The sequence below is a fragment of the Theobroma cacao genome, chromosome 8 (assembly GCF_053813885.1).
Source record: "Theobroma cacao isolate CCN51 chromosome 8, ASM5381388v1, whole genome shotgun sequence".
In the NCBI taxonomy this organism is placed as follows: domain Eukaryota; kingdom Viridiplantae; phylum Streptophyta; class Magnoliopsida; order Malvales; family Malvaceae; genus Theobroma; species Theobroma cacao.
This window is the reverse complement of record NC_142646.1, coordinates 5,086,838-5,110,362: the sequence shown is the minus strand read 5'-3', so window position 1 is coordinate 5,110,362 and position 23,525 is coordinate 5,086,838. Positions and strand designations below refer to the sequence as shown.

The following is a 23,525-nucleotide window of genomic DNA, read 5'->3' as shown; positions in this document are numbered from 1 at the left end:
TATTTCTCTTTTTTTAAAAGAAAGAATTAATAAAATAAAGAAAAATATTGGCAAAAAAAAAAGAGCAGGGGAAAGAAATTAAGAGAAGGAAAAGGCGCGTGAAAGTACTGAAAAAGAAGAAAGAAAGAAGTAATAAAATAAAGAAAATATTGGCCGAAAGAATAAATAGAAAAATGAAAGGAGAGAGGATAGAAATTAGGGAAAAGGAAAAGGCGCGTGAGAAATTCTTCGCAGGCACACGGTAAAACCGCGCGCAAGAAAGACGGTTCCACGTGGCAGCATCGCTCCGCGTTCTTTCTAAGCAAAATGTTTAAAAGACCAAGCTATTTCTTCCCCAAAACCTTCTTTCTTTCTGTTTCTCTGTTAGCATCTATCCAACATTCCCTCCACTCTTCAAAAAAAAAAAAAAAAACCTCCATCAATGGAAATTTCTCAGCAATCTCATACTTTCTCGCTCGAAGACCGCCGAGCCGATGCCCTCGGCAACCTCAAATCCCTTCCCGACGAACTCATCTGCACCATCTTAGATTACCTCACTCCTCGAGACATCGCTCGTCTCGCTTGCGTTAGCAGGTTTTGGTCTTTTGCTCTCTTTTTATTCTTTACTTTTCCAATTCCGATATTTTCAATTTTGAATATCCTCTCTTTTGTTCAAATTTTCTTAATTCCTTTTTTGGTTTGAATTTGTTAGTGTTATGTATATATTCTGCAATGAAGAACCGCTTTGGATGAGTCTTTGCCTCAAGAAAGTCAACGGTCCACTTCAATACAAAGGCTTCTGGAAAAAGACAGTCTTGCATTTGTAAGCTCCATTTAACTGAAAATAATTTTCTTTTTTTGTTGTTTGTTTTCGATTTAGCATTTATCTTCTAATTCTGTGTTTTTTTTTTGGGAAATGATGCAGAGAGAATTTGGCGAATGAATTTATAGAACATTGCAGAAAACCATTGCAGTTTGATGGTAAATAAAACCTCATGCATTTGTTTATATATAAACATAAATACTTTTACTTTTTGCAATATCTTCTTTTCATTTTGGAATGATAGTATTGATATGAGTAATTGTGGGGATTTTTTTTTGGTAGGATTTAGCTCTTTATTCTTATACAGAAGATTATATCGATGCCATACTACATTAGACGGGTTTTCTTTTGATGATGGAAATGTCGAAAGACAGAAAGACCTATCTGCGGAACAGTTTCATCGTGAATATGATGGGAATAAACCGGTACGCTATATATTTTTTTATGCTCAGCAAAATATATTGAACTTGCTGCTTCTTCAAATAATTATTATGGTACCCATAGAAACTTGATATTAGTCCTTTTAGACTTTTACTGAGTATTTAAATTACATTTATTGGAAGAATCAGTTGCATTTTGTTCATAAATGTTACTTTCTTCATTGTTTTCTTTATTAGTCAGTATTCTATGTTAGCAACTGTATAAATAAAACTAATTGCATGCTTTTTGGATGGGTTCTTGATGATCTACATTCCAGGTTTTGCTCACTGGATTAGCCGATACTTGGCCTGCAAGGAATACTTGGACAATAGACCAGCTACTGCTGAAATATGGAGATACAGCATTCAAGATTTCTCAAAGAACCCCTGGAAAAGTTTCAATGAAATTCAAGGATTACGTATCATACATGAAAGTACAGCATGATGAGGATCCTCTTTATATTTTTGATGATAAGGTGAGCCTAGGGTAGTCATACCATTCATATAAGTTATTTCTTTTCTTGGGCAGGATAGGATCAGATAATGGCCTTTGTAGAAAGTTTTGAAAGTGCTTTGATTATTTGTTATGCAGTTTGGGGAAGCTGCACCAGGCTTGTTGAAGGATTACAATGTGCCCAAAATATTTCAAGAAGACTTTTTTGATGTTTTAGAAAGAGATAGTCGACCACCATTCAGATGGCTTATCATTGGACCAGGGAGGTCTGGTGCCTCTTGGCATGTTGATCCAGCACTTACCAGTGCCTGGAATACTCTTCTGTGTGGCCGTAAAAGGTATTTTTGAGATGTTTCTCTGTATTATAAAATGCTTCCATGTCAGTGATTTTGAGTTTCACATATTATGCCTCAAGCTTAAGAAACAAGTCTGTTGATGGAGCTAATTTAGGAATATCCTCCAGAAAATCTATTAAATGTTTTGTATTATCTGTCTAATTTGACCTTTTACTAGTGACGTGCTGTTTGGTGCACCATAAACTGGCCAATAGTTTAGTTTCGGCTGCATAAGGTTGTCTCTTAAATTGCTTTACTGTAGTTGAAAAGTGATATCCAGGATCTCATGCCTCAATATTTTTCAACAGGTGGGCACTGTATCCTCCTGGAAGAGTACCTTTGGGTGTCACGGTGCATGTAAATGACGAAGATGGTGATGTTAACATTGATACTCCATCCTCGCTGCAGGTATCTAATTCTGATATCCTAGGCCCTGTTTTTCACTTCCTAGTTCTTGTTGAATTTTTTGGGGTTAACCTTTGTTGAATCCTTCTTCATTTGTGTACAGTGGTGGCTTGATTTTTATCCACTTCTTGCTGATGAAGACAAGCCAATTGAGTGTACCCAACTACCTGGGGAGACAATTTTTGTTCCAAGTGGATGGTGGCACTGTGTCCTGAATCTGGAAACAACGGTTGCTGTGACACAAAATTTTGTAAATTCCAAAAATTTTGAATTTGTATGTCTAGATATGGCTCCTGGTTACTGCCATAAAGGAGTTTGCCGTGCTGGGTTGCTTGCTCTTGATGAAGGCAGTCTAGAGAACATCGAAAAGAACATGTCCTTTGACAAAGACAATTTTAGTTACTCAGACCTAACGAGGAAAGAGAAGAGGGTCAGAACTCTAAGATCTCAATACAGTGAGAATCACAAAGGAATTACTAATGGTGCCAATAAAAGCTATAATCTATGGAAACAAGATTTTTCTTATGATATAAATTTCTTGGCCGTGTTTCTGGATCGAGAGAGGGACCACTATACTTCTCCATGGAGCTCAGGCAACTGCATAGGACCACGAGAAATGAGGGAATGGCTTTCCAAGCTTTGGGTCGGAAAACCAGGAATGAGAGAGCTGATTTGGAAGGTATGACTCCACGCATGTTACATTTGAACACAAGTATCTCCATCCCTCCAACAAAGCATATTCTAAGAAGATATTCTTTTAAAAATAAATTTCAAATCGTTGAAGAAGACAAGTAGAAGTCTGTATAGATTATTAGGAGATTTGGTTGATAGAAAAACTCCAGAAGTTCTTATAGATTATTTAAAAACTCCTCTGGCATAGCAAGTAATAATTTTCTTGTTCCTAACTTTATATTTCGCATTTTTTCTCTGATTGTCCTAGGGAGCATGTCTTGCAGTAAATGCCGACAAATGGCTGGAATGCTTGGGGAAAATCTGTTTCTTTCACAATTTGCCTTTCCCCAACGATAATGAGAAGCTTCCTGTAGGAACAGGCAGCAATCCTGTGAGTTTATTGTTGTTTTCATTTATCTCTTGAAGTACGCTTTTCTTTTAGATATGGAAAGTAAGGGGAATTGATTGTAGAATCAATTCAAGGATATTCTGTGAACTTGTCATTACCTTGTAGAAAGGTGTGTTTGCCACAATAACCTTATTCCAGTGGACGCATGAACTTTGAAACAAATCTTAAGAGCTCGATAAGGACTACTCAAGACTGGTGAGGGTTCCCAATGGTGGTCTTCTGCAACATGTGATTAGAGAGATGTTCGCTTAGCATGTTGATAAGAATTTTGATATTAAAGGATTGATCTCTATGTCATCTGTTGATGACTAACAGTAAATTTTATAAATTAAATCATATGATCAACAGAGAACTTCTAGTTTTTGCTGATTGTTCCAATCGATCTGTAACAGGTCTATGTCATGGATGAATATGTGGTCAAAATCTTTGTTGAAGGAGGGCTGGAATCTTCAATATATGGTTTAGGCACTGAGGTAGGTTTATTTGTGTAGTTATACTCTTCATGTCCATGGACCTTCTACATACTGTAACTTTAGCATTTCCTTCCGTGCAGCTTGAATTCTACAGTGCTCTTTGTGAAGTCAACTCACCTCTGAAAAACCACATCCCTAATGTATTTGCTAGTGGGATTCTGCATTTGGAAAATGGATCTTGCAAAATTGATTGTTGGGATGGTAAAGAAGTGCCTGGTGTGATTGGAAAGTGCAATTTGATTCCAGAGGAGGACAAATGTGATGTTTTCCCTTTTGGTGTATGGAGCAAGAAACTGTTTGAATACAGAAAAGCTGGATCACTAGCATGTGGAGCAGATAGTTCAGCTGGATCTACAAGTATTTGGCCTTACCTTATAACAAAGCGTTGCAAAGGAAAGATATTTGCTCAGTTGTAAGTATTTTTTTAATTTTACAAGTTCTTCCTTATTTTGAATGGATCTTAACTTCTACAACTGGAGATGTCTAAAATTAGATTGGTGCTTTTATTAATCTTCCCTTCAATTTCTATTGCAGAAGAGATGTACTATCATGGGAAGATGTGCTTAACTTAGCTTCATTTTTAGGAGAGCAGCTACAAAATCTTCATCTTTTGCCCTCTCCTTCTTTGAGCATTTCAAATCTTTCAGATGTTGAGAAGAAAAGGGATTTGCCTTTTGCCAATGGCATGGACATGGAGTATGTCTCGAACGAATCAGATATTCCAGTTGAATGGCAAATCTTTGCAAGAACTCTAAGTCGGAAGAAGAAGGATGCTTCCATCCGCTTGAATAAATGGTATACCTATCTAATTTAGGCATGAAGTTTATTGATCAACTAATAATGATTCAACTGAGATTTTTTTTGACTGAGATATTCCTTTCTATGTCCTATATTTACAGCCACGCATCTTGCATTTGTAACATTGTGTCCATATCTATATTTTTCATTTTGAAACCATTGCATGCTTTAGGCTTCTGGAGAGCTATATCCACAGTACACACATTCACCTGTACTTCTATCCTGTTATACCGTCAAAAGAGGGGTTTTCTCCATGGTTAAATCTTCACTACTGTGTGGAACTCATTGTGGCTTCTTGTATATAATCCAAAAAGTATTAAAGCAAACACCTTCTAGAACTTTTTCCATTGTCATTATTTTCTTTGGATGGTTCAGAGCTGATCTTGTGCTTGGATCCAGGCATCCAGGTTAGTTCTATTCAAACTGCAAGTTTTTTATCCTAGTGTGCTATGTCATCATTTTGTAAGAATGTTAGTGTAGTCGTTAATGGGCATATTAGTTTCTGCAATTGAGGTTTTTTTTATTCTTTTTTTTTTTTTACCTTTTTTCATTGTTTATTTACTTTTCTATAGCATTCAATTATATGATGTCTCTGAATTTCTACACATTCAATTTGTAGGGGGGATCCTATTCCTAAAATGTTGATAGAGAAAGTTGAGGAATATCTTCCAGATGATTTTCTGAAGCTGCTTTCTGTATATGAGGTTTTTTTTAGTCCCACTATTTTTTTCTTATTTCCACTCTTTCCTCTTAATCCTATGGATCTTTTATAGTTGTACCTAATGCCATTCATTGTTGATAGGAGAATGGCGTGAAAAGGGTTTGTAAGCCTTTGTCCTGGATACACTCAGATATTATGGATGACAATATTTACATGGAACCAAGCTGCATGTCTTGCTCAAATGGAATCGCTGCCCAGACTAATAATGGTTCATTAAATGGGCATAATAATGGTGGAGAAGAAAAATCTTGGCACCCTAATTACATCCTCGATTTCAGCGATCTTTCTATAGGTCAGTGCACGTTTAATTTGACTTCATTCTATGTTGCTAAGCTATTTTAGTTTTTATATCATTGATCTCCTTCCTATTTTGCTTTAGAGATTGTGGGTTTATGCCAACGAAACTAAATTGCATCTCATGAAAATTGAATTGTGAAAACTTAATGAACATGTATCAATGCAAATGAAATCTTCAAGACCACCTGATATTGTTGTCTTCCATTAACTTGAATTTGAATTTTATTTTTCAGGTGACCCCATTTATGACTTGATACCCGTACATTTAGATGTCTTTAGAGGTGATTCCCGTCTTCTTAAGCATTTTCTACAAAGCTATAAACTTCCTTTGATGAGAAAAACATCAGAGAATGGGTCAGTGACTGCTTGTGATAAGTTTGGACGACTTTCGTACCATGCCATGTAAGTAATATCTTTCCTTATAATTTGTCAATGTTTTTGTCTGTTATGCATGCAAGTTTTTGGTGCAACTGCATCACGAGGCATTAAGAGCTGCAAAATTTTATCTGGATGTCTGAATCTTCAGGTGCTACTGTATCTTACACGAAGAGAATATATTGGGTGCTATTTTTAGTATATGGAAGGAGCTTAGAACAGCGGAGTCATGGGAAGAAGTTGAGCAGACGGTATGGGGAGAATTAAATAACTATGAAGGTTTTTCCTGATTGTTCTTTGCGTATAAATCATTCATTTCAATCTCTGAAGTACTTAATTCAGTTCCCAGCTGGCCATATGACATTCGAGATGAGCTTTACTAACGATCACTTACTGCAAACGGAGCATTTGATTCATAATTGGAATTATTCGATTTTCTTTCATTTCCCTAAAATTCGATTGTTTTCATTTGACTAATAAAGCTTAATGCTATTTTCTTGTTCCTTTTTGTTGCATTGGAAATAATAACCCAGGTTGGGAAAAGTGGGCTTTGTTGACAACTTCCTTGTAAGTTGCAAGTAAACTTATTTTATGTGTCAACATTAAAAAGTTTTAGGCTCATTTTGACAATCGACTATGTATTAACTGTTACGACCTCTAAGATCCTTTTGGGTCCATTTTTGTTTCGAAATACATTGTTTATTTTTATATCCCTGTTATTTAGACTTTAGATTAACCAAGCAGGAAAACTACAAGTATTTTCGACTCACCAAACTGGTATAAGCTCAGGTGCATCCCACAGAGAACAATAACATGCCCATCAAAAAGCAGTACTAGAAAGTGAATGACTTGATGCGCAGCAACTCTTAAATTGTCAAAAATGTATGGTTTGAATCAAATAATCCGGTAACTCAGCTACGTCGAAGCGCTTTCAAATGCAGTTGTAAAGCCTTTCAAAACATGGAAACAAATTTCCTTCGACATTCAACTTGCTGTCATAATCTGACTGGTTTTAATTTCTGAGGCAACTTAAGCTGCAATAGAAGGCTTAGAAGCAGCAGAAAGCCTGGATCTTTTCTTGGCTAAACTCTCACTACGTCGTTCTCTCTGCTCCTTCAATCTCTGTGCAAGGAGCTTCTGATACTCAGCCGCATCTGCCTTTGCCTTTGCAATTCTCTTCTTTTTATCAGCAATTCTCGCTCTCTTCCTCTGCAAAGTTAATGGAGTGACCAATCTCTGAATCTTGGGAGCTTTACTGGCTTTCTTTCCTGCATTACAGAAAAATCAGTATTGTAATGTGAATATAGCAAATAGAAAGGTGAGTGCACAATGTCAAAAAAAAATTAGACTTTAGCTGTTTCAACAAAAGGTAGAATCTGGGATATGCATCACTGCCACGGGCAATGTCACCCCAGATATAAGTTTTTTAGTTTGAAAAGGAAATTTCAAAGTTTGCTTCAGACAGAAATCATGCACACATAAAATGGAAAACCCAGTTAAAAACACACAGCATATCCTTTATGACACTAAAACTCTTTGACTGTTCTCATCTCACAACAATTGAACATAAAGCAGAAAATATACTAGTAAACCTACCTGTTTTTGTAGTGAATGAACGGCGGTAAGTGTTGACATACTTTCGGACATCATCCTCTTTCGAGAGATTGAAGAGTTTACGAATCTTTGATGCCCTCTTGGGACCTCTCATTCTTGGTTTCTCAATATCAGTCAGTCCAGGAAGATCATTCTCACCCTTTTTCACAATTACTAAGTTGAGAACAGAGAGATCAGGGCTCACGATGCATCCACGAACAGACTTCCTCCTTCGCTCTCCATTGCGCCTACCATATCCTCGGAAGCAAGGTGTTCCTGGAGAGAAAAAATAACTTTGTCATTTCATACCACCGATACAAGTAAAGTTGCTATCATCACACTCATCTAGATAATGTTAAACAGTAAGGACCAACCTCTGTGCAGCAAGAGACGGACACGACCAGGAGTCAAGACTCCCTGTTTCATTGGAAATCCCTGCTTGTCACATCCTCCCATGATTTTGAACACATATCCTTTAAATTCCTGCCAAAAGATTTTTAAAAAAATCTTCAATTTAAACCAGGAACTCTTTCCAAGATTGGAATCCAATTTTTGAACATAAGCATACCTCTCCAAGAGCATCTCCACTGACCTCCTGAGAGATCCTCTTGTCAAAAAATGCTCGGCTAGACAGTATAAAAGCAGGGAGTCAACAGTGAGAAACATATCCATTACAAAATAAAAGAATTCAGTCCTCTAAACATGAATAGCAGCTCCACCAATAACTTGCAATGATACTTGTCACACCATCTCCTATACCAGAATACTACATTAAAAGTAAATTAAACGTTCGTGATTAGTTCTATTCAAAATGTGATAGCCCGAGTCAAACATTGTAGAATTCATTTATGAGTTACGACTGTTAGCTACAGCTGGCATGTTTCCATCTATTCAAATGTCAATGTAAAAACAACTTAAGCTAACACAAATCAAATCTGCAAGTAATAAAAGGTCTCACACTTTTAATTGAGTTAATAAAAACTCTGCTATAACTAGAATATCTCAATTCCAATCAATCCAACAAGCTCCAATATTCAAACTTTGCATTCTTCATTTCATTCTCTTTTTCAATATTTTTCAACTTTAAACCCCATTTTATTGGTCCACATTAAGATTCACATCCTCTTATATTTCATTCAAAAAATAAAACACCCCAACAATTCAAAGCCATACAAGGTTCAAATAAACAACCAAACCCAAAAAAAGCAAAGGAAAATCCAAGTAAAGATATAGAGAGATATGAACATGAAAGCTTACAGTTTCTGGTCATCGTCGATTTCAAGCTTCTTTTGGCATCCCGTAGTAGGGTTGGCGATATTGAACTACGAAGAGGGAAAAAGCAGCAAGTTAGAGTTAGGAGTTGTTGAAAAGCTTAGTCTTGGGATAAGAAATATAGAGTCATGGTTGAAAGATGGGACCTTCATGGTGGCGGAGTGGAAAAGAAGCGGCCGCGCTCAAATCAGTTCCGGTCCGTTTTGCCTTCTTCTGTTAGGGTTTCTGAAAAAGAGCTCCCTCTTACTTATTTATACCGCTCCGGAGCAATTTTACTCTGTTTCACCGGATCGTCTGGTGACTCTTTTCTGTCTACTACCTCCGTACACGTGGACAGAAAGGGCATGTTGGTTGCTTTTTGGAGTCTTGATATGGGGTTCTATTTTTGTTCTCGTGAGGCTGCCCGTACTCTGACCAATATATAGTGTTTAGACAAGTTGTGTGAATTGAGCCCAATCTAGAAGAATCCGACCAGGGCCTGTTGTTCTAAACTGGGCTTGACGAATTCATTGTCCAAATTCACATCACAATGGCCTCTAACTTTCGGGCTAAGTCTACAGCGTCAGTCGAAATTAGAGGCAAGACAATGGTTCACCTGCCTTTGTTATGATTGTGCAAAGGTAACGAAAGGCTTCAATTTGTACAGATGGAGAGAGAGAGCTACCTTCATCAGACTAAAAGCTCCCGAGAGCGAATAATACTGCCTTTCAGTTCATCAAACAGAAGGTCCCAACCAGAGAAGGAGTAGACTGTAAGGTTTTATCAAAAGGTTCAACCTGAAAATGATTATGTTTAGTTATGATTATCAGTCAAAGAGGATACCAATTAAACTGACTTTTCATTTCAAATGGACAGCAAGCAAATGATTACCCTGAACTTCAAATGATTATGTTTTTTTTTATCAATTACAGATCAATCTAGAGAGCAAAAGGATAAGGGGAAGAAGCAATCAATCATGATGCCGCACCTAAAAGAAGAAAGATTTTTAACAGAAAGGAAGCATATTGCTATTCCATACTAGTACATCACCAACATTATTATTGAGCTGATTCCAACCTCCACATCCGAGGAAAGCAATTTTAATAAGTTAATAAAGTAATTGGAAAAAGGTGCCTCCCATGAGCCAAATGGCATGGGAGGATGAACAGAGAATTCTTCAATCATTCATTAACAAGATTCTGATGTTGATGGTTGTATAAACAATAGCTCATGATAATGAGGTCTATTTTATACATTTTGTTTACAGTGGGCACACAAAATCACCACTTGTCTCTACATCTTCAAGATCTGCATCAGCATCTAAATCATCGAGATCCATGCTGCCTCCCATGAAAAGTCCCCCAACCTTGGGGACTTCTGAAGTTTTCATGGCCTCTTGTATTATAGACTGTACTTCTTCCAAGTTTTGGGGAGGGTTATTTACATCATGGCTCTGCCAGCTTCCTCCTTCCATCAGTTCGATGGGCAAGTTCTTTAAGAACCAAGGGTGGCTTTTAATTTCCAGTATAGTTATTCTCTGCACCAACAAGAGATAAAAGAGGAAACTGAACAATCGAACAAAAGATGGATGATGGAAAAAAGAAGCAGAAATTTATAATGAAATGTTAAATTATGTGATTGCGTTGCCAGCAATTAGCACTCAGTGCATCAGAACAAGCAAAGAAGCAACTTATACCTTTTCAGGATTTGCCGCAAATATCCGAGATAAAAGATGTTTGCACTCCATAGAAACTCGGACATAATCAGGAATTGAGTAGTGGACACTGAGTATTCTCTGCCATTACCAATAATAACTTATATAATTGCACTAATTTCAAACTATGTGTAAAGTGGAGCTGAAAGTTTCGCATAAGCACTTACCCCAATTGTCTTTCTGAAGTTTTTTGGATCATCAGGATCTTCAAAGGGATATGCCCCAACTAACATGACATATAAGGTGACCCCACATGACCAAACATCTGCAATCTATACTTATGGAGGATTAGAAACAGATAACTATGGAATTCAAGTCGGAGAAGCATATTGTTCAAGTTAAAAGAGGAATGACATTACCTTCCCATCATATTCTTTCTTGGATAGAACCTCAGGAGCAATGTAAGCTGGTGTTCCTACAGTGGATTTTGGTTGTGAATGGAAAACAGATGACTACAAAATTAGGGGGGAAATAGTTAGTAAATAAAAAGCAGCCAAACGCACAGTTGTTACAAATTCATGGATTAGTTTATTTTATTACCTTTGAGTATCCAAAATCACATATTTTGACGCGTGGTGCTGTGCTGCCATCCAGGAGAGTGTTTTCAAGCTTAAGATCTCGATGACATATTTGCTGCGAAAACAGAGTTTTCAATAAAGGAAATAGCACTGAAGGCTGTTTAAGAAAGAAACAAAATCTCTTAGCGAAGCTAGAACCAAATTTTCATACCATGGAATGACAGTAACTGACTCCTGATATCAATTGCTGAAAGAAAAACCTAGCCTGTTGCCAAATTAATATTAATGTTCCAATGGAATATTTAGACATGAGAAGCTGTGTATTCAATAGAACAAACCACTCTATTTCACATCGAAATTTTCTCCTTTACATTACCTCATCCTCACTAAATCTACCAGCATTGCATATACGCGCAAAGAGTTCTCCACCTGCAGCATACTCCATCACTATGGCCAGATGAGTAGGTGTAAGATGGACCTGCAAGGGCAATGCAAAACCTCCAAGTGAACACTTTGCCCTTCTTTTATTTTACATTATTGAAAGTCAAGTTCGATACACTACAATCTGCAAAGTAGTTCATTGAGACGGAACATGATAATAAAATCATTTGCAGCACAAGAGGACATCATTTTGCATCATCGAACCTCACAGTGTCCTGCTTCAGGGGACAATAATTTGCTTTACTAACTCAGGAAATGAACTTTAATTTTTCCTTGAGGCACTTGAATTAAATGCTAAGATCTCGGCTGGTCAATTAATGACATAATTTTAACTCTACACTTGGTTATTAAGAAAATAAAGAACAGCAAAATGTTTAAACAAAATTACATAAACATTATTATCTCTTGACATTATTCCATTGGCTCTCCACAAATGGGAAAAGAAGGCAGGTGTAAATCATGAAAGCCCAAGCCTTTATATCTTTATCTATCATAATAGAGCATTGACCAGAGCTCAGCTAGACAGGAACAAGACAACCACATGACAATAAAGCAACAGGGAATATAGGAGTACCCACCTCTTTGAATCTAACAATATTGGGATGCTTCAATGATCTATGGTTCACGATTTCCCTTTGCACATGTTCATCAATCTGCAACCAAAAAAAAAACCCTTTCATCAACGCATCCATATGATTAATGATAAAAGGGACATGACAGCAGGGACTCCAATTAGAAAGAGAAAACTGAAAAAAAAAAAAAAAAGGAAAACAAAAAGTTAGAAGATTTAAGAGGTAAAAGGGTACGAAGATGACCTTTTGCCCTCTCTCAATGAACTTAACAGCCAAGAGCTCTTTTGTCCATTTATCTCGGACCAGCTTGGCCACTCCGAAATTCCCTGACCCGATATCTTTCACAATCTCATAACGTTCCATAGTTTCAACTCTGTCACAAGGAAAAGTGCCCCGCTGCAATCTTAAATCTCTTACTCTCTGAAAACAACAGCGTAAAACATAAGGAAGTCCAAAACTTGAAGCTTTGTATCAAGAGGTTTAGGCCAAAGTTTGTTGTGGCTTAAAAGTAACGACCATCATCACCATCATCATCAAAAGTCGTAGAAGGGTAAAGCCTGGAAGCCAACTGTGTTTGACTACAGTTATAGTTAACAGATAGAGAAACAGAGGGAACACGTGTAAGGAATGGTGGAGATTCGATATAATTTGGACAGAAAAATTAAAGCAAAGTTCCCCACTGTCGTCTGGCGTTGTGGAAGGTGCAGAAATTCTTCCCCAAGAAAGAAAAGACCACTTGACTAGCGGCTACAAGCCAAACTTTAGGTGGTAAAGTTTCGCTAAAGGTAGTTCGGCACTTTGCAGCTTATTAGTTTAGGCCTCGATTTTTAATTGAATGAATTCACTGCAAGTTTATAGTAAGATTTTACTATCATTGTCTGACTTAAACAGGCAACAAACTTACATTCGGATAAATTAGTAATTACATGGGGTAAAATCCTGGAAGCTGGTGTGCTGTGGGCTGAAAATTGCTTGTGGATATGGTGTGCTGTTATATATCGGGGAGCAATTGTGACGTGCAAGGTAATGCAGCGGTTTTCACCACAAATTTTAGATTAAGGCAGGTCAAATCAAAGGAGACCAGCGCACGATATTTAGGCTGTTTTTCTATTTCATTCAAGGAATTGGAATCGTGGCAACAAAATCACGACATTAGCTTCAGTGGATCACAAATCAGCCCTGTTTTGTTTCGTTGAGGTTAATCTTACAGGCATTTTGAGAAAATGTAGAAAATTGTGAGTATTATTTTTAAGTGGCTTTTCTGATAATCAAATGAGTGAAGGGAATCCAATGTAAAATAGACCCTCAATATCACAAATATATATACTATTTATTTTGTTTTTTACTATTTTTCATATATGGTTGTAGGCTGGAGTTGAAACTACTCCTATCCATATCCCATCACTCACGATCAAAGACTTGGAAATTTGGAAGATGCAATTGGCGTCCGCAAGTCCAACCAATAGAAGCTGAAATCGCCACTTCCCTATTGGGACCGCCACCGTCCAAATCCCATCAAATCCTAGGGACTAAAAGCCACGCTTGTTTGTAGTATTGTACATTTTTTGCAAGAATTTTGTTTCATTAGTCATATTGTGTTTCGCCTACCAATACGAGAAAGCCATTCGCAATTAACGGCAGATTCCAAAATTCATAACGATTATTGTCATATCACGTCTCTTTGGCTCATTTATGAACTCTGAAATATACATGTTTTTTTTTTTTTTAATTTCTGAAATATACATGTATGGGAGGGTATAATAGATATATTACAGGCTTATAAAGCTTCTAATTTCCTTTTTTTTTTTTTTTTCTCTTTTCCTTTGTTTTTTGGCTTACAGAGGATTTCATTGGCACTTACACACTTGGAACACAAGGTTACTGCATTCACTTTCATGGATGGGATGGAGGGGTAAAGGAGTGGAAATTTTCATGTACATTTTCTAAACATATGGCAGCACGACAGCACCAGCCACCAAGTGTCTACCTTCTTTACAATACTAAATTAAAAGAGGTAGGAAAGTGAAAACGGCTCCATTCTTTTCATAGGGAATTCTACTAGCTCAAGTTAGCAAAGATCTTGTCCAACATCAAGTGGAGGACCAACGTAGGGTGCCCCGTTAACGACCAAGTCATATGGTAGTTTTAGTTCTCTTTCCTCAAGCAGAGCATAGCCTGAGCCAATAGAGACAAAAACACACAGGAACAAATGAAAATATGGAGCATGAATTTGTAATCAGAAAGAGGAGATATAGTAATTGAATTGATCATTACCAGGAAGTGAAGGGATAGGGAAATCGAAGAAGTAAGTGGAAGGCCTCTCAAAGTCATCGGAGTATGGCGGAGATAACACGTCCAAGATAGCACAAGGAGTCAAGGCAGTGAAAGAGTGGATGTTTCCACCACTCCTTGGAAACAGGACGGATGGTTCACAGGGTGCATTGAAGACGCCATTGATCACAGTGCCTGCTAGTCCATCTGCAGCACCTCACCATTTTTGGAGACTGTTTAATAATTCATAAGACCAAATTTCATGATAGAATGAACTATATGCATATTTTCCACTGCTTTAAATCCATTAATATCTCAGGAAGAAGCAACAAATTCAATAGGCCTTTTTTAGCAATTTGATTTCGCACAAATAGAATGAGAGGAGGATCGAAAAGGGGTTCAAGTATTGAAAATGTTACAAACAGATGAAGAAATGTACTTATTGTTTTGATACCATTATTCTTTGTCAAAATCTTCCTACCACTGTACGATATAGTTAACTTCAATCCAAACATCAGCAATGTTAATATTTCTTCACAAACTTTAAGCTAAAATCCTTACTTGTTCTGGGGCTATTGTTCTCCCCCCGCACCCAATCATAGGCTTTGACATAAACTGAACCATAAAGAAGTTTGCTTAGAACCGTCATCCCAGGGTGATCATGAAGAGGAAGGGTCCTGCCAGCCGGGAAGCAAAAAATTCCCATCTGTAAACAGAACAGAGAAACTCAGAAGTACAATTTCATATGATAATTAACCATAGCAGCCTAGCAGGTATCAATATACAATCGCATACATATGTGCAGGAATAAACAACTGAACAACTCCTGCTCACCGAGAAATTGTCGCATTCATAGATGTGAATGTAAGTTATTTCAGAAACTCCTTGCCCAGAAATCAACCCGTTGGTGATCTTGGGGCTTGAACTTGGAGATCCATCCAAGCTAAATTCATCTATACCAACATCAGCAGCTTCAAATATATCTGCATTTTGGGAATCTTCCCTTTAGTCATCTACTAAAATACATTAAAAGTTAATACAATAACTAAACAACAACATAAATCTGCCAAGGAAGGTTCAATACTTAAGATGCTCTTCAGCCATTGAATTTGTTGGAAAGTTGGAAGCTCCTTCTGGGAAAATACATCGTTACAGGCATCATATAGCATTTGTATTTTGCTTTTCTCCATTGTACAGTTCATGAGGGAATTACTCACCCTTCACGGTCATGATCATAAATCAAGAGACGACTTAAAAAAATTAATGACGTTAATAAAAACCGGGGGGCTTATTTTGACTGTTTAACTCATACAATGGGCTTCCTATATTCCCATTAGAACTTCTCTGTTGTACAAGTCACGAGGATTCAAGAAGCAAACAATATGTACACACAACATTTGGGCCTATGGTTATAAAATAAAAGAAAAAATGGGCTGATCAGGATAACATGGAGAAACGGAAGGTGGAGCACTCATATTACTTTCCCACTTTAAACGAAATTAAAGATTTGACCACTGCTATATCATCATTATTTTGCTACATCAGCAAATCATTACTAGTTTTCTAGAATGGAGAAAAAAAAGGGGTAAAACCTTGGCAATTTGGCCCCACAAGGTTCCATTTTCATCAGCTATTGCATGGCAAAGATCATGGTTGGGTGGCTGGTATTAGAACATCAAGCATTCCGAACCCAGCAAGTTAAAGGTTTGCTTGGGATTGGAGGGTTTAGACTGTAGACCTATTCCAATAGTGGTGCAGCAGTGGTTTTGTATACACTCAGATGTTCCCTGGGGCTTGGGTTTTCCTGTTTAGTGAAAATGGCAGCTTAATTTACAAGAGTTTATTTAGAAGATACTTTTCAACCTTTAAAATTGAGTCAGCTATTTCTTTCCACGATCCCCGCTAGCTGATTAGTACGTAATTACGCAACAGGAGATTGGAAAGTAAAAAAACACACATCACCCTGAATTCAGGACAAACCCTCAGAAAACAGAGTTTTGCGCCAAATGATTTGAGTCCTGCTTTTAGACGGTAACACGAGTCCTTGTGCCCAAACTGCAGACCAAGGAATATTAATCGATAACTTTAATTCGGTTGAAAAATTCGTCCAAAAAAGAAAAAGTTTTCTTGAGAAATTGTTGTGCTTGTGCCTTAGTCGAACAGGATATGCATCTTCCTGCACCGAAAACTCTGTTTTCTTCCTTTTTTCTTTTTTATGTTTTTCATTTCTCTCGTTGATCAATCTCCATACGGACCACTAACTTATATATCAACTTGGCCAACTCTATGAGAATATAATTAAGCACAGCTATTTTTGTTCCACCATTCAACGGCTGAAAAACAATCATTGAAATTGTAGTTTAAAAGGTCAAGTGATTAAAACAATGGAAAAGTTTAGGCGGTTAATTTCGGGTGGAGAAACCAATATTTTGGTGGAACAAGTCCAATGTCTCGTGGAGAAACCACGTTCCATGCCAGCCAGGCTCCTTTTAAATCCTTTTATTTTTTATTTTTTGGTTTCGGGTATTTGTTCGCCTAGTTTGATGTGACATCTGAGTAGAAAAGTATTATGGAATTTGAAAAAGTACTGAGTGGACAAATTGATAAGGATCAGTTGAACTTGGTAGGCTGGGCCGTATATTCAGTCTACCATATGTTATATTTAACATTTGTGGTTGATTTTCCAAGTGGAATATGAACAAGTGAACATGTTGAGACAAAATTCACCTCCCAAGAAAAAGAAAATCATGTTCTCAACTTGCCAAGCTGAATCTGACATCTGAACATTTGTTCGGCTCGTGTCTCTATTGTCAATGAATTCCTTGTTTCGCTACTTTTTATTTTGAATATTTCACTAGTGTCTCATAAGTTATTACAAACCAAAGGGAAGAAACAATTACACAAATTTAATGATTGTTGGTCAAATTTGTAGCTTTTTTATTCCAATTGAGCATATTTTCCGTATAATTTGATTATTTATTTACAATAAATAATAATAAGAAAGGAGGAAAAAGAAAAAGAAAAGGAAGTATGGGCTTTGGTTGTGTTTGGGTAGATTGTCAAAAAGGTGGGTCTAGGACCAAGGTCCATACTTGTTTACCCAAAAGCCCACCCAATTTTTTTAAAATTCAAAATCATCTCCACTTCCACCCAAAAAAAAAAAAAAAGTGGGTAGCTTTTTCATTTGCCCAAAAATTCAGAAGCCCGTGTTTGCCAGCTTGCTTTTTTTAATCCCCTCTCCTTTTGCCTCCTAAATCCAACGGTCCGTATTTCATCCTCCTCTTTTTTCTCCCCTCCTCCCCTCCCGTCCTCAACGCAATCATCGCCCCCCACCCCTCCCACCCCCTCAAAACCCCCCCTCCCAAATCTCAGATCTAAAAATTTCAAAAACTTCTCTTCCCCTTCCCCTTTCCTTTCGTTTCCTTTCATTTTCACTTTCTCAAACTAATTCGAGTCAACAATGGCCGGCACTCCTTCACCTCGCGAGGAGAATGTCTACATGGCGAAACTCGCCGAGCAAGCCGAACGCTACGAGGAAATGGTTGAGTTCATGGAGAAAGTCTCGGCTTCCGTTGAAAACGAGGAACTCAGCGTCGAGGAACGGAACCTCCTCTCCGTCGCTTATAAGAACGTGATCGGCGCACGCCGTGCTTCCTGGCGCATCATCTCCTCCATTGAGCAGAAAGAGGAGAGCCGTGGTAATGAGGATCACGTCGCTGTGATCCGTGATTATCGCGCCAAGATCGAGTCCGAACTCTCCTCGATCTGTGACGGGATCTTGAAGCTCCTTGACTCCAGGCTTATCCCTTCGGCTTCCGCTGGAGATTCCAAGGTCTTTTATCTTAAGATGAAGGGAGATTATCATAGGTATTTGGCTGAGTTCAAGACTGGAGCCGAACGCAAGGAAGCTGCCGAGAGTACTCTCACTGCTTACAAATCTGCTCAGGTTTTTAAAATTTGTCCTCATTTTCTTAAAGATCTGTTTGTTTTTTCTTTTTAATTTAAATTTATATTCTTCTTTTTTACTAGTATTTGTGATTTCTTTTTCTTTTTTCTGTTTCTTAGGATATTGCCAACGCCGAGTTGGCTCCGACTCATCCGATCCGGCTTGGACTGGCCCTCAATTTCTCTGTTTTCTACTATGAGATTCTCAATTCTCCTGATCGCGCTTGCAATCTTGCTAAGCAGGTTGTTAGAAAGTTCTATTTGTTGTTCTTAAAAAATATTCTTCATGAAAAAAAGAAGAGAACGGTTATGATCTAGATTTCCTTACGTGTTGGCTTTTGATTGGACAGGCATTTGATGAAGCAATTGCCGAGTTGGATACTCTAGGCGAGGAATCATACAAGGACAGCACTCTCATCATGCAACTCCTCCGTGACAATCTCACTCTCTGGACGTCTGACATGCAGGTAAATAATTTTCACCTTTCAAATAAAATTCTTTTTTTATATATCTTATTTTTTTTACCTAAAAATGTGATACTAACTTAATTGCTTTTTCCTTATTAATTAGGATGATGGAGCTGATGAGATCAAAGAAGCGCCGAAGCGCGAGGAGGAGCAGCAGCAACAACAACAGCCAAAGCAGTAGTGAGACCCTGCTGGGCTGGCCAGCTCTTTCTATTACTTGCCAATTTAGGGTTTCGAATGAAACTTCTCCTTTATGTGTTTTTGATAGGAGAAAGATTGCTTATTGCTAATTTAAATTCCCCCTTGCTGCTATCAAATACTTTAGGCAATTCTTGTCTTTGTTTTACTCCATCGTCTATGTACTGAGTTTTATTTATCCTCTAATTTTCTCTCTTCTTTTTTTTAGCATGTTCTATTAAAGTTCTACGTGTTTTATTTATCCTCTAAGCATATGAGGGATCCATTTTATTTTTTCCTATTTTTACTTCTGGAATGGAAGGTAATGATTTGGAAGTTGAAACTCATTTTGTCTGCCAAAGAATGTGGGAAATTAGTGTTTGAGTTCTAACCTTTGCTTGTTCACTCGCATGTGGGGTCGAGTACTGAAAAGTAGTCCGCCACTTTTGATAAACACTCAATGCCCAATAGTTGGTAATTACCTCAATCAGATGCTTCTTTTCATGAGGCTGCTTGCCACTTCCCATCCCCTTGAGCTGGCTGCTGTCCCCCAACGTCTTAATGCAACAAATTAAGGGGACTGCTAGCGTAAACTGGTTTAGCTAAGGTGATTCAGAGAGAATTTACAGCAAAAGGTCAGATGCTTAATGGCTAAACATTATCAGATGGGTAGTAAGCTGTCTCACTCACTTTTCCAAGGTCATACGCGGATACAGCATGGATTATGTGCGACTTTGTCTTTGTGGTTGGATAAGTTAGCTTTTGTGTTTACCTAACTGTTGGGGCACAAGTCACAAATTGAACTTTAGTTCCCGTCTAAATTGTTTGGACTGCAAAAGGGTTATGGTCGCCATACACATGGAATTTAACGAAGTAGCATCAAATCACACGATAGCCGACAGTACAATCAAGCCTTTAACTTTGGTTCGTTGTCATAAAAAACCATGAATTGAAAAGATGCCGGTACAGTAGGCCAGGTTTATGAAGCGAAAGTTTTCAGCCCATCATGCTTCAGGTTTGAGATTTATGGGCCTCACTTCAGGATAAGTATTAGTACATCCTTGCGGCTCATAAATAAAATGCCAAATAGGCAGCAAATCCAGCCCAAATTTTGGCATTAGTTCTTCATCCACCTGCGAATGGTAAATAAGACAATGTGATAAATGTTCGGATACTTTTCATGATTTGGGTTAATTATTCTTTTTGGATTAGGTTGGGAATTGAAAATATTAAGTGGCACCAGTTTAGTGGCTGTCAAATTATTTAAATTAAAAGTAAGTTATTATGAAGAATAACAGGTAAGTTAAATATATTTATTCGACTTTTCTAATTCTTCTACTTTCTCCTAATAAAAGATTTAAAAAAAAAAATAGAAATCCTAAGTGGAATAGTACCAGGTCTACTGATTACAGTACGAATTCTTATCCTAAGCTGCCTAGGCCAGTGCTAATTTCCTATTCCGACATGTATTGGCACTGTACAAGAGAAAGTTTTCCCTATAAATATCCCCACATGCATGATGCATGGGGCAGTTCTAAGTCATAGCCGTAGCCAAAATTTCCTTGAAGCTTATTGTTTCTCTCTCGGAATGGATACCTCACTTCGTTCTCAAGTTCTCGTCCTTGGCTCCCTCTTTCTTGTTCTTCTTTCACCTTCATGCTTTGCTGGTATTCTTAAGACTTGCCAGTTTGATGCCATATATCAGCTGGGGGATTCCATATCGGACACTGGAAACTTGATCCGAGAGGACCCTTTATCTCCGTTCGCTAGGCTTCCCTACGGTCAAACCTTCTTCAAGAATGCGACGGGGAGATGCTCCAATGGCTTACTCATGATCGATTATATAGGTAATTTGGTGCTTTCTTTTTCTTTTTGGGTCTCATTCGATACAGAAAAAAAATTCGTTTCTATAACTAAAGATCATTCAAGATGGAGGTAATAAAATCCATGCTGATCAAGAAGAACAAGTTAAATAAAGGGAAACTGTCGGATCGGTAACTGATATAGTACTACTTTATGGTGAAGAACTAATATGCATGTTTCTTTTTATAAACTTTTTGAAATAAGGTAAAGAATCAACAACGTGACCAACTGACAGTGTTATTTGCAAAAGTTTCCAGCTCAATGTGATTGAACCCTTTTACTTTATTGATTCTTCATTTACTTTGTGAAAGAGATACTGTCACATAAATACAGTTACTTTGATGCTCTTTACGTAGTTCTAATTATGCCAGTCTTTGATTAGTGGAGTGTGATGAGATTCTTCTATTCCTTGGTTGAGTTACTTGATTAGCATCATTAAAGAGTTTTAACTTTGAAAAAGTCACCGAAAAGCTCATGATATTAGTCTTACGTTGCAGGCTAATCACCTTAATTATGGCTCTTTGTATATGTGTCTACCTTCCGCGAAGGTCGCATGTTATATTCAACATAAAACCTAAACTAGGACTTGTTGTTTATCTAACAAACGTAATTGCGGTTGTACTTTGACAGCTCTGTCTGCTGGAATCCCCTTTCTTGAACCCTACTTAAACAGTGATGCACTATTCACTCGGGGCCGTGGCGTGAACTTCGCGGTTGCTGGCTCCACTGCTTTGCCTGTGGAAACTCTAGCTGAGAATAATGTTCTTGCCCCAGTTACCAACAGTTCTCTTAGTAGGCAGCTTGATTGGATGTTTTCCTATTTTAATGGCATATGCCGCGATGAAGAAGGTTAGCACCCATTTCTAAAATAAAACCCAAATAATTTTCTAGTCAAGATTTACACGTATTACATTAACTATATACGGTTACTAACAATGGCATATATTATGTTTTCTTTGATAGATTGTGTCAAGAAACTTAAAACAGCTCTTTTCATGGTTGGAGAGATTGGCGGAAATGACTATAACTATGCATTGTTTCAAGGCAAAACCTTTGATGAAGTTAGATCCATGATACCTAAGGTTATCCAAGCCATAAAAGATGCAGTAGCAGTAAGTTTCTTTGAAACAAATAATGATCGTCTAACTTTTCTCTTAGCAACTTGTTATAATTATTTTAGTACTGACCACGTTCTTATTGTACATTGCAGAGAGTTGTTGGCTATGGTGCTACTCGAGTGATTGTCCCTGGAAACTTTCCTATAGGTTGTTTGCCAATCTACCTCAGTGGATTCCAATCCAGCGATTCCACTGCTTATGACAGATTTCATTGTCTAAAGGGCTTGAACAACTTGGCAATCCATCACAATAAACTTCTCAAACATGCCATCAAAGAGCTGAGGAAAGATCTCCCTAATGCCATCATAGTTTACGGTGACTACTACAATGCATACCAAAAGCTTTTGCGCAAAGTTGAACTACTTGGTGAGTTTCTTTTACAAGATAAATATACTTGAGAAATATCGCTTGTACTAGAATGAATTGTTCTGATTTGTATCTACTTTTTTGCATAAAATATGAGCAGGTTTTGACACCAAATCGACACAAAAAGCTTGTTGTGGGATTGGAGGTGATTACGACTTCAGCCTTACCAGAATGTGTGGAGCACCTGGCGTGCCAGTGTGTTCAAATCCTGATCAATATGTGAGCTGGGATGGAGTTCATTTGACACAAAAGGCTTACAAGTTCATGGCAGGATGGCTCATTCATCACATCTATCCGCAACTTCAATGCCGTGCTTGACTTGGTTTTGTTAATTAGTATGCGTAGTACATATATATATTAAAAAAATTTTCAAAATATCAAGGGAGATATATAATAGATGGATTCTTTAAGTAGATCTAGATTTGGATTTATTCCAAATTACCATATCTCATATATGTAGTCATATTGTTATATTTCTTTTCCTTATTTTCTTTTTCTTTTTTTTTAAATATGTACTATTCATTAATTAGTAGTAGTAATCATATAAATGGTGTTGATTCAACCATAAAGTTGATAATCAATTTTCTTTAATTTTCGGACACTTTATTCATCCTTATATGATACCATGGAGGCCTTTGACTTTGAAGCAATAATTTAAAAGCCTTGCTAATATCCTGCAAGCTCACTTCATGTGTTATCAATGAATCCTTCTATATTGTGCTCCTATGATTTATAAGTACAAAAGATTTAACAACAATTTGCCAAGATAAAATATACAAGAATATTATATATATATATATATATATATATATATATATATATATATATATATGTAAATGTGGTTTGAGGGATATCAAACTTTTGAAGAATATACTGCTCTTTTACTTTTAATTATTTCATTGTGTTATTATTAAAGGTAAATTCTTATTCTATTAGAATAAAATAACCTTGAAAATTTTGATAAACCTTAAATTTTAGTAGTAAAAACATGCACACAAAAAAAGTAACTGAACAAAGTAATAATATGGACAAAATAATAAAAATAAGAAAAAATTATTATATTTTTATA

At 37.1% G+C, this 23,525-nt stretch overlaps 6 protein-coding genes and 1 long non-coding RNA gene across 9 annotated transcripts; 4 read left to right on the top strand and 3 right to left on the bottom strand.

The window, feature by feature from the left end:
* Nucleotides 1–298: 298 nt before the first annotated feature.
* Nucleotides 299–6,790, top strand: LOC18592126 (putative glycosyltransferase). Its single transcript, XM_007018667.3, has 16 exons — nucleotides 299–573; nucleotides 692–802; nucleotides 905–960; nucleotides 1,085–1,227; nucleotides 1,500–1,697; nucleotides 1,814–2,013; nucleotides 2,319–2,418; nucleotides 2,519–3,094; nucleotides 3,356–3,478; nucleotides 3,889–3,969; nucleotides 4,050–4,381; nucleotides 4,504–4,764; nucleotides 5,387–5,471; nucleotides 5,570–5,780; nucleotides 6,019–6,187; nucleotides 6,312–6,790. The coding sequence occupies exons 1-16, from the start codon at nucleotides 422–424 to the stop codon at nucleotides 6,448–6,450; spliced, it is 2,937 nt and encodes a 978-aa protein (XP_007018729.2). The 5' UTR covers nucleotides 299–421; the 3' UTR covers nucleotides 6,451–6,790.
* Nucleotides 6,791–6,994: 204 nt separating this feature from the next.
* Nucleotides 6,995–9,331, bottom strand: LOC18592125 (small ribosomal subunit protein eS6). The gene is made up of 6 exons (XM_007018666.3): nucleotides 9,172–9,331; nucleotides 9,011–9,075; nucleotides 8,322–8,379; nucleotides 8,128–8,236; nucleotides 7,757–8,029; nucleotides 6,995–7,428 (listed from the first exon to the last, which is right to left on the bottom strand). Exons 1-6 carry the CDS (start codon nucleotides 9,175–9,177, stop codon nucleotides 7,190–7,192), a joined length of 750 nt encoding a protein of 249 aa, XP_007018728.1. The 5' UTR covers nucleotides 9,178–9,331; the 3' UTR covers nucleotides 6,995–7,189.
* A 676-nt stretch (nucleotides 9,332–10,007) lies between these two features.
* On the bottom strand, nucleotides 10,008–13,066 carry SNRK2-8 (Protein kinase superfamily protein). 3 transcript variants are annotated; one of them, XM_007018663.3, is made up of 9 exons: nucleotides 12,493–13,066; nucleotides 12,256–12,330; nucleotides 11,613–11,714; nucleotides 11,448–11,501; nucleotides 11,259–11,351; nucleotides 11,078–11,170; nucleotides 10,886–10,990; nucleotides 10,701–10,799; nucleotides 10,008–10,541 (listed from the first exon to the last, which is right to left on the bottom strand). In XM_007018663.3, the coding sequence occupies exons 1-9, from the start codon at nucleotides 12,610–12,612 to the stop codon at nucleotides 10,266–10,268; spliced, it is 1,017 nt and encodes a 338-aa protein (XP_007018725.2). In that variant the 5' UTR covers nucleotides 12,613–13,066; the 3' UTR covers nucleotides 10,008–10,265. The 3 variants fall into 3 exon arrangements, with proteins under 3 accessions (XP_007018725.2, XP_017981292.1, XP_007018726.2); XM_018125803.2 differs by having other exon boundaries at nucleotides 11,448–11,483; XM_007018664.3 differs by lacking the exon at nucleotides 11,448–11,501.
* Nucleotides 13,067–13,089: 23 nt separating this feature from the next.
* On the top strand, nucleotides 13,090–13,906 carry LOC148761129 (uncharacterized). Its single transcript, XR_016027879.1, has 2 exons — nucleotides 13,090–13,484; nucleotides 13,618–13,906. It is a non-coding gene; the product is annotated as an uncharacterized LOC148761129 (long non-coding RNA).
* Nucleotides 13,907–14,114: 208 nt separating this feature from the next.
* Nucleotides 14,115–15,920, bottom strand: LOC18592123 (plant cysteine oxidase 2-like). Its single transcript, XM_018125448.2, has 5 exons — nucleotides 15,605–15,920; nucleotides 15,355–15,503; nucleotides 15,082–15,226; nucleotides 14,524–14,727; nucleotides 14,115–14,424 (listed from the first exon to the last, which is right to left on the bottom strand). Exons 1-5 carry the CDS (start codon nucleotides 15,720–15,722, stop codon nucleotides 14,318–14,320), a joined length of 723 nt encoding a protein of 240 aa, XP_017980937.1. The 5' UTR covers nucleotides 15,723–15,920; the 3' UTR covers nucleotides 14,115–14,317.
* A 1,931-nt stretch (nucleotides 15,921–17,851) lies between these two features.
* LOC18592122 (14-3-3-like protein) lies at nucleotides 17,852–19,337 on the top strand. Its single transcript, XM_007018661.3, has 4 exons — nucleotides 17,852–18,466; nucleotides 18,586–18,708; nucleotides 18,816–18,932; nucleotides 19,036–19,337. The coding sequence occupies exons 1-4, from the start codon at nucleotides 17,981–17,983 to the stop codon at nucleotides 19,111–19,113; spliced, it is 804 nt and encodes a 267-aa protein (XP_007018723.1). The 5' UTR covers nucleotides 17,852–17,980; the 3' UTR covers nucleotides 19,114–19,337.
* Nucleotides 19,338–20,627: 1,290 nt separating this feature from the next.
* On the top strand, nucleotides 20,628–22,914 carry LOC18592121 (GDSL esterase/lipase At5g03980-like). Its single transcript, XM_007018660.3, has 5 exons — nucleotides 20,628–20,956; nucleotides 21,603–21,821; nucleotides 21,936–22,084; nucleotides 22,183–22,456; nucleotides 22,557–22,914. The coding sequence occupies exons 1-5, from the start codon at nucleotides 20,629–20,631 to the stop codon at nucleotides 22,772–22,774; spliced, it is 1,188 nt and encodes a 395-aa protein (XP_007018722.3). The 5' UTR covers nucleotide 20,628; the 3' UTR covers nucleotides 22,775–22,914.
* The last annotated feature ends 611 nt before the right edge of the window (nucleotides 22,915–23,525 follow it).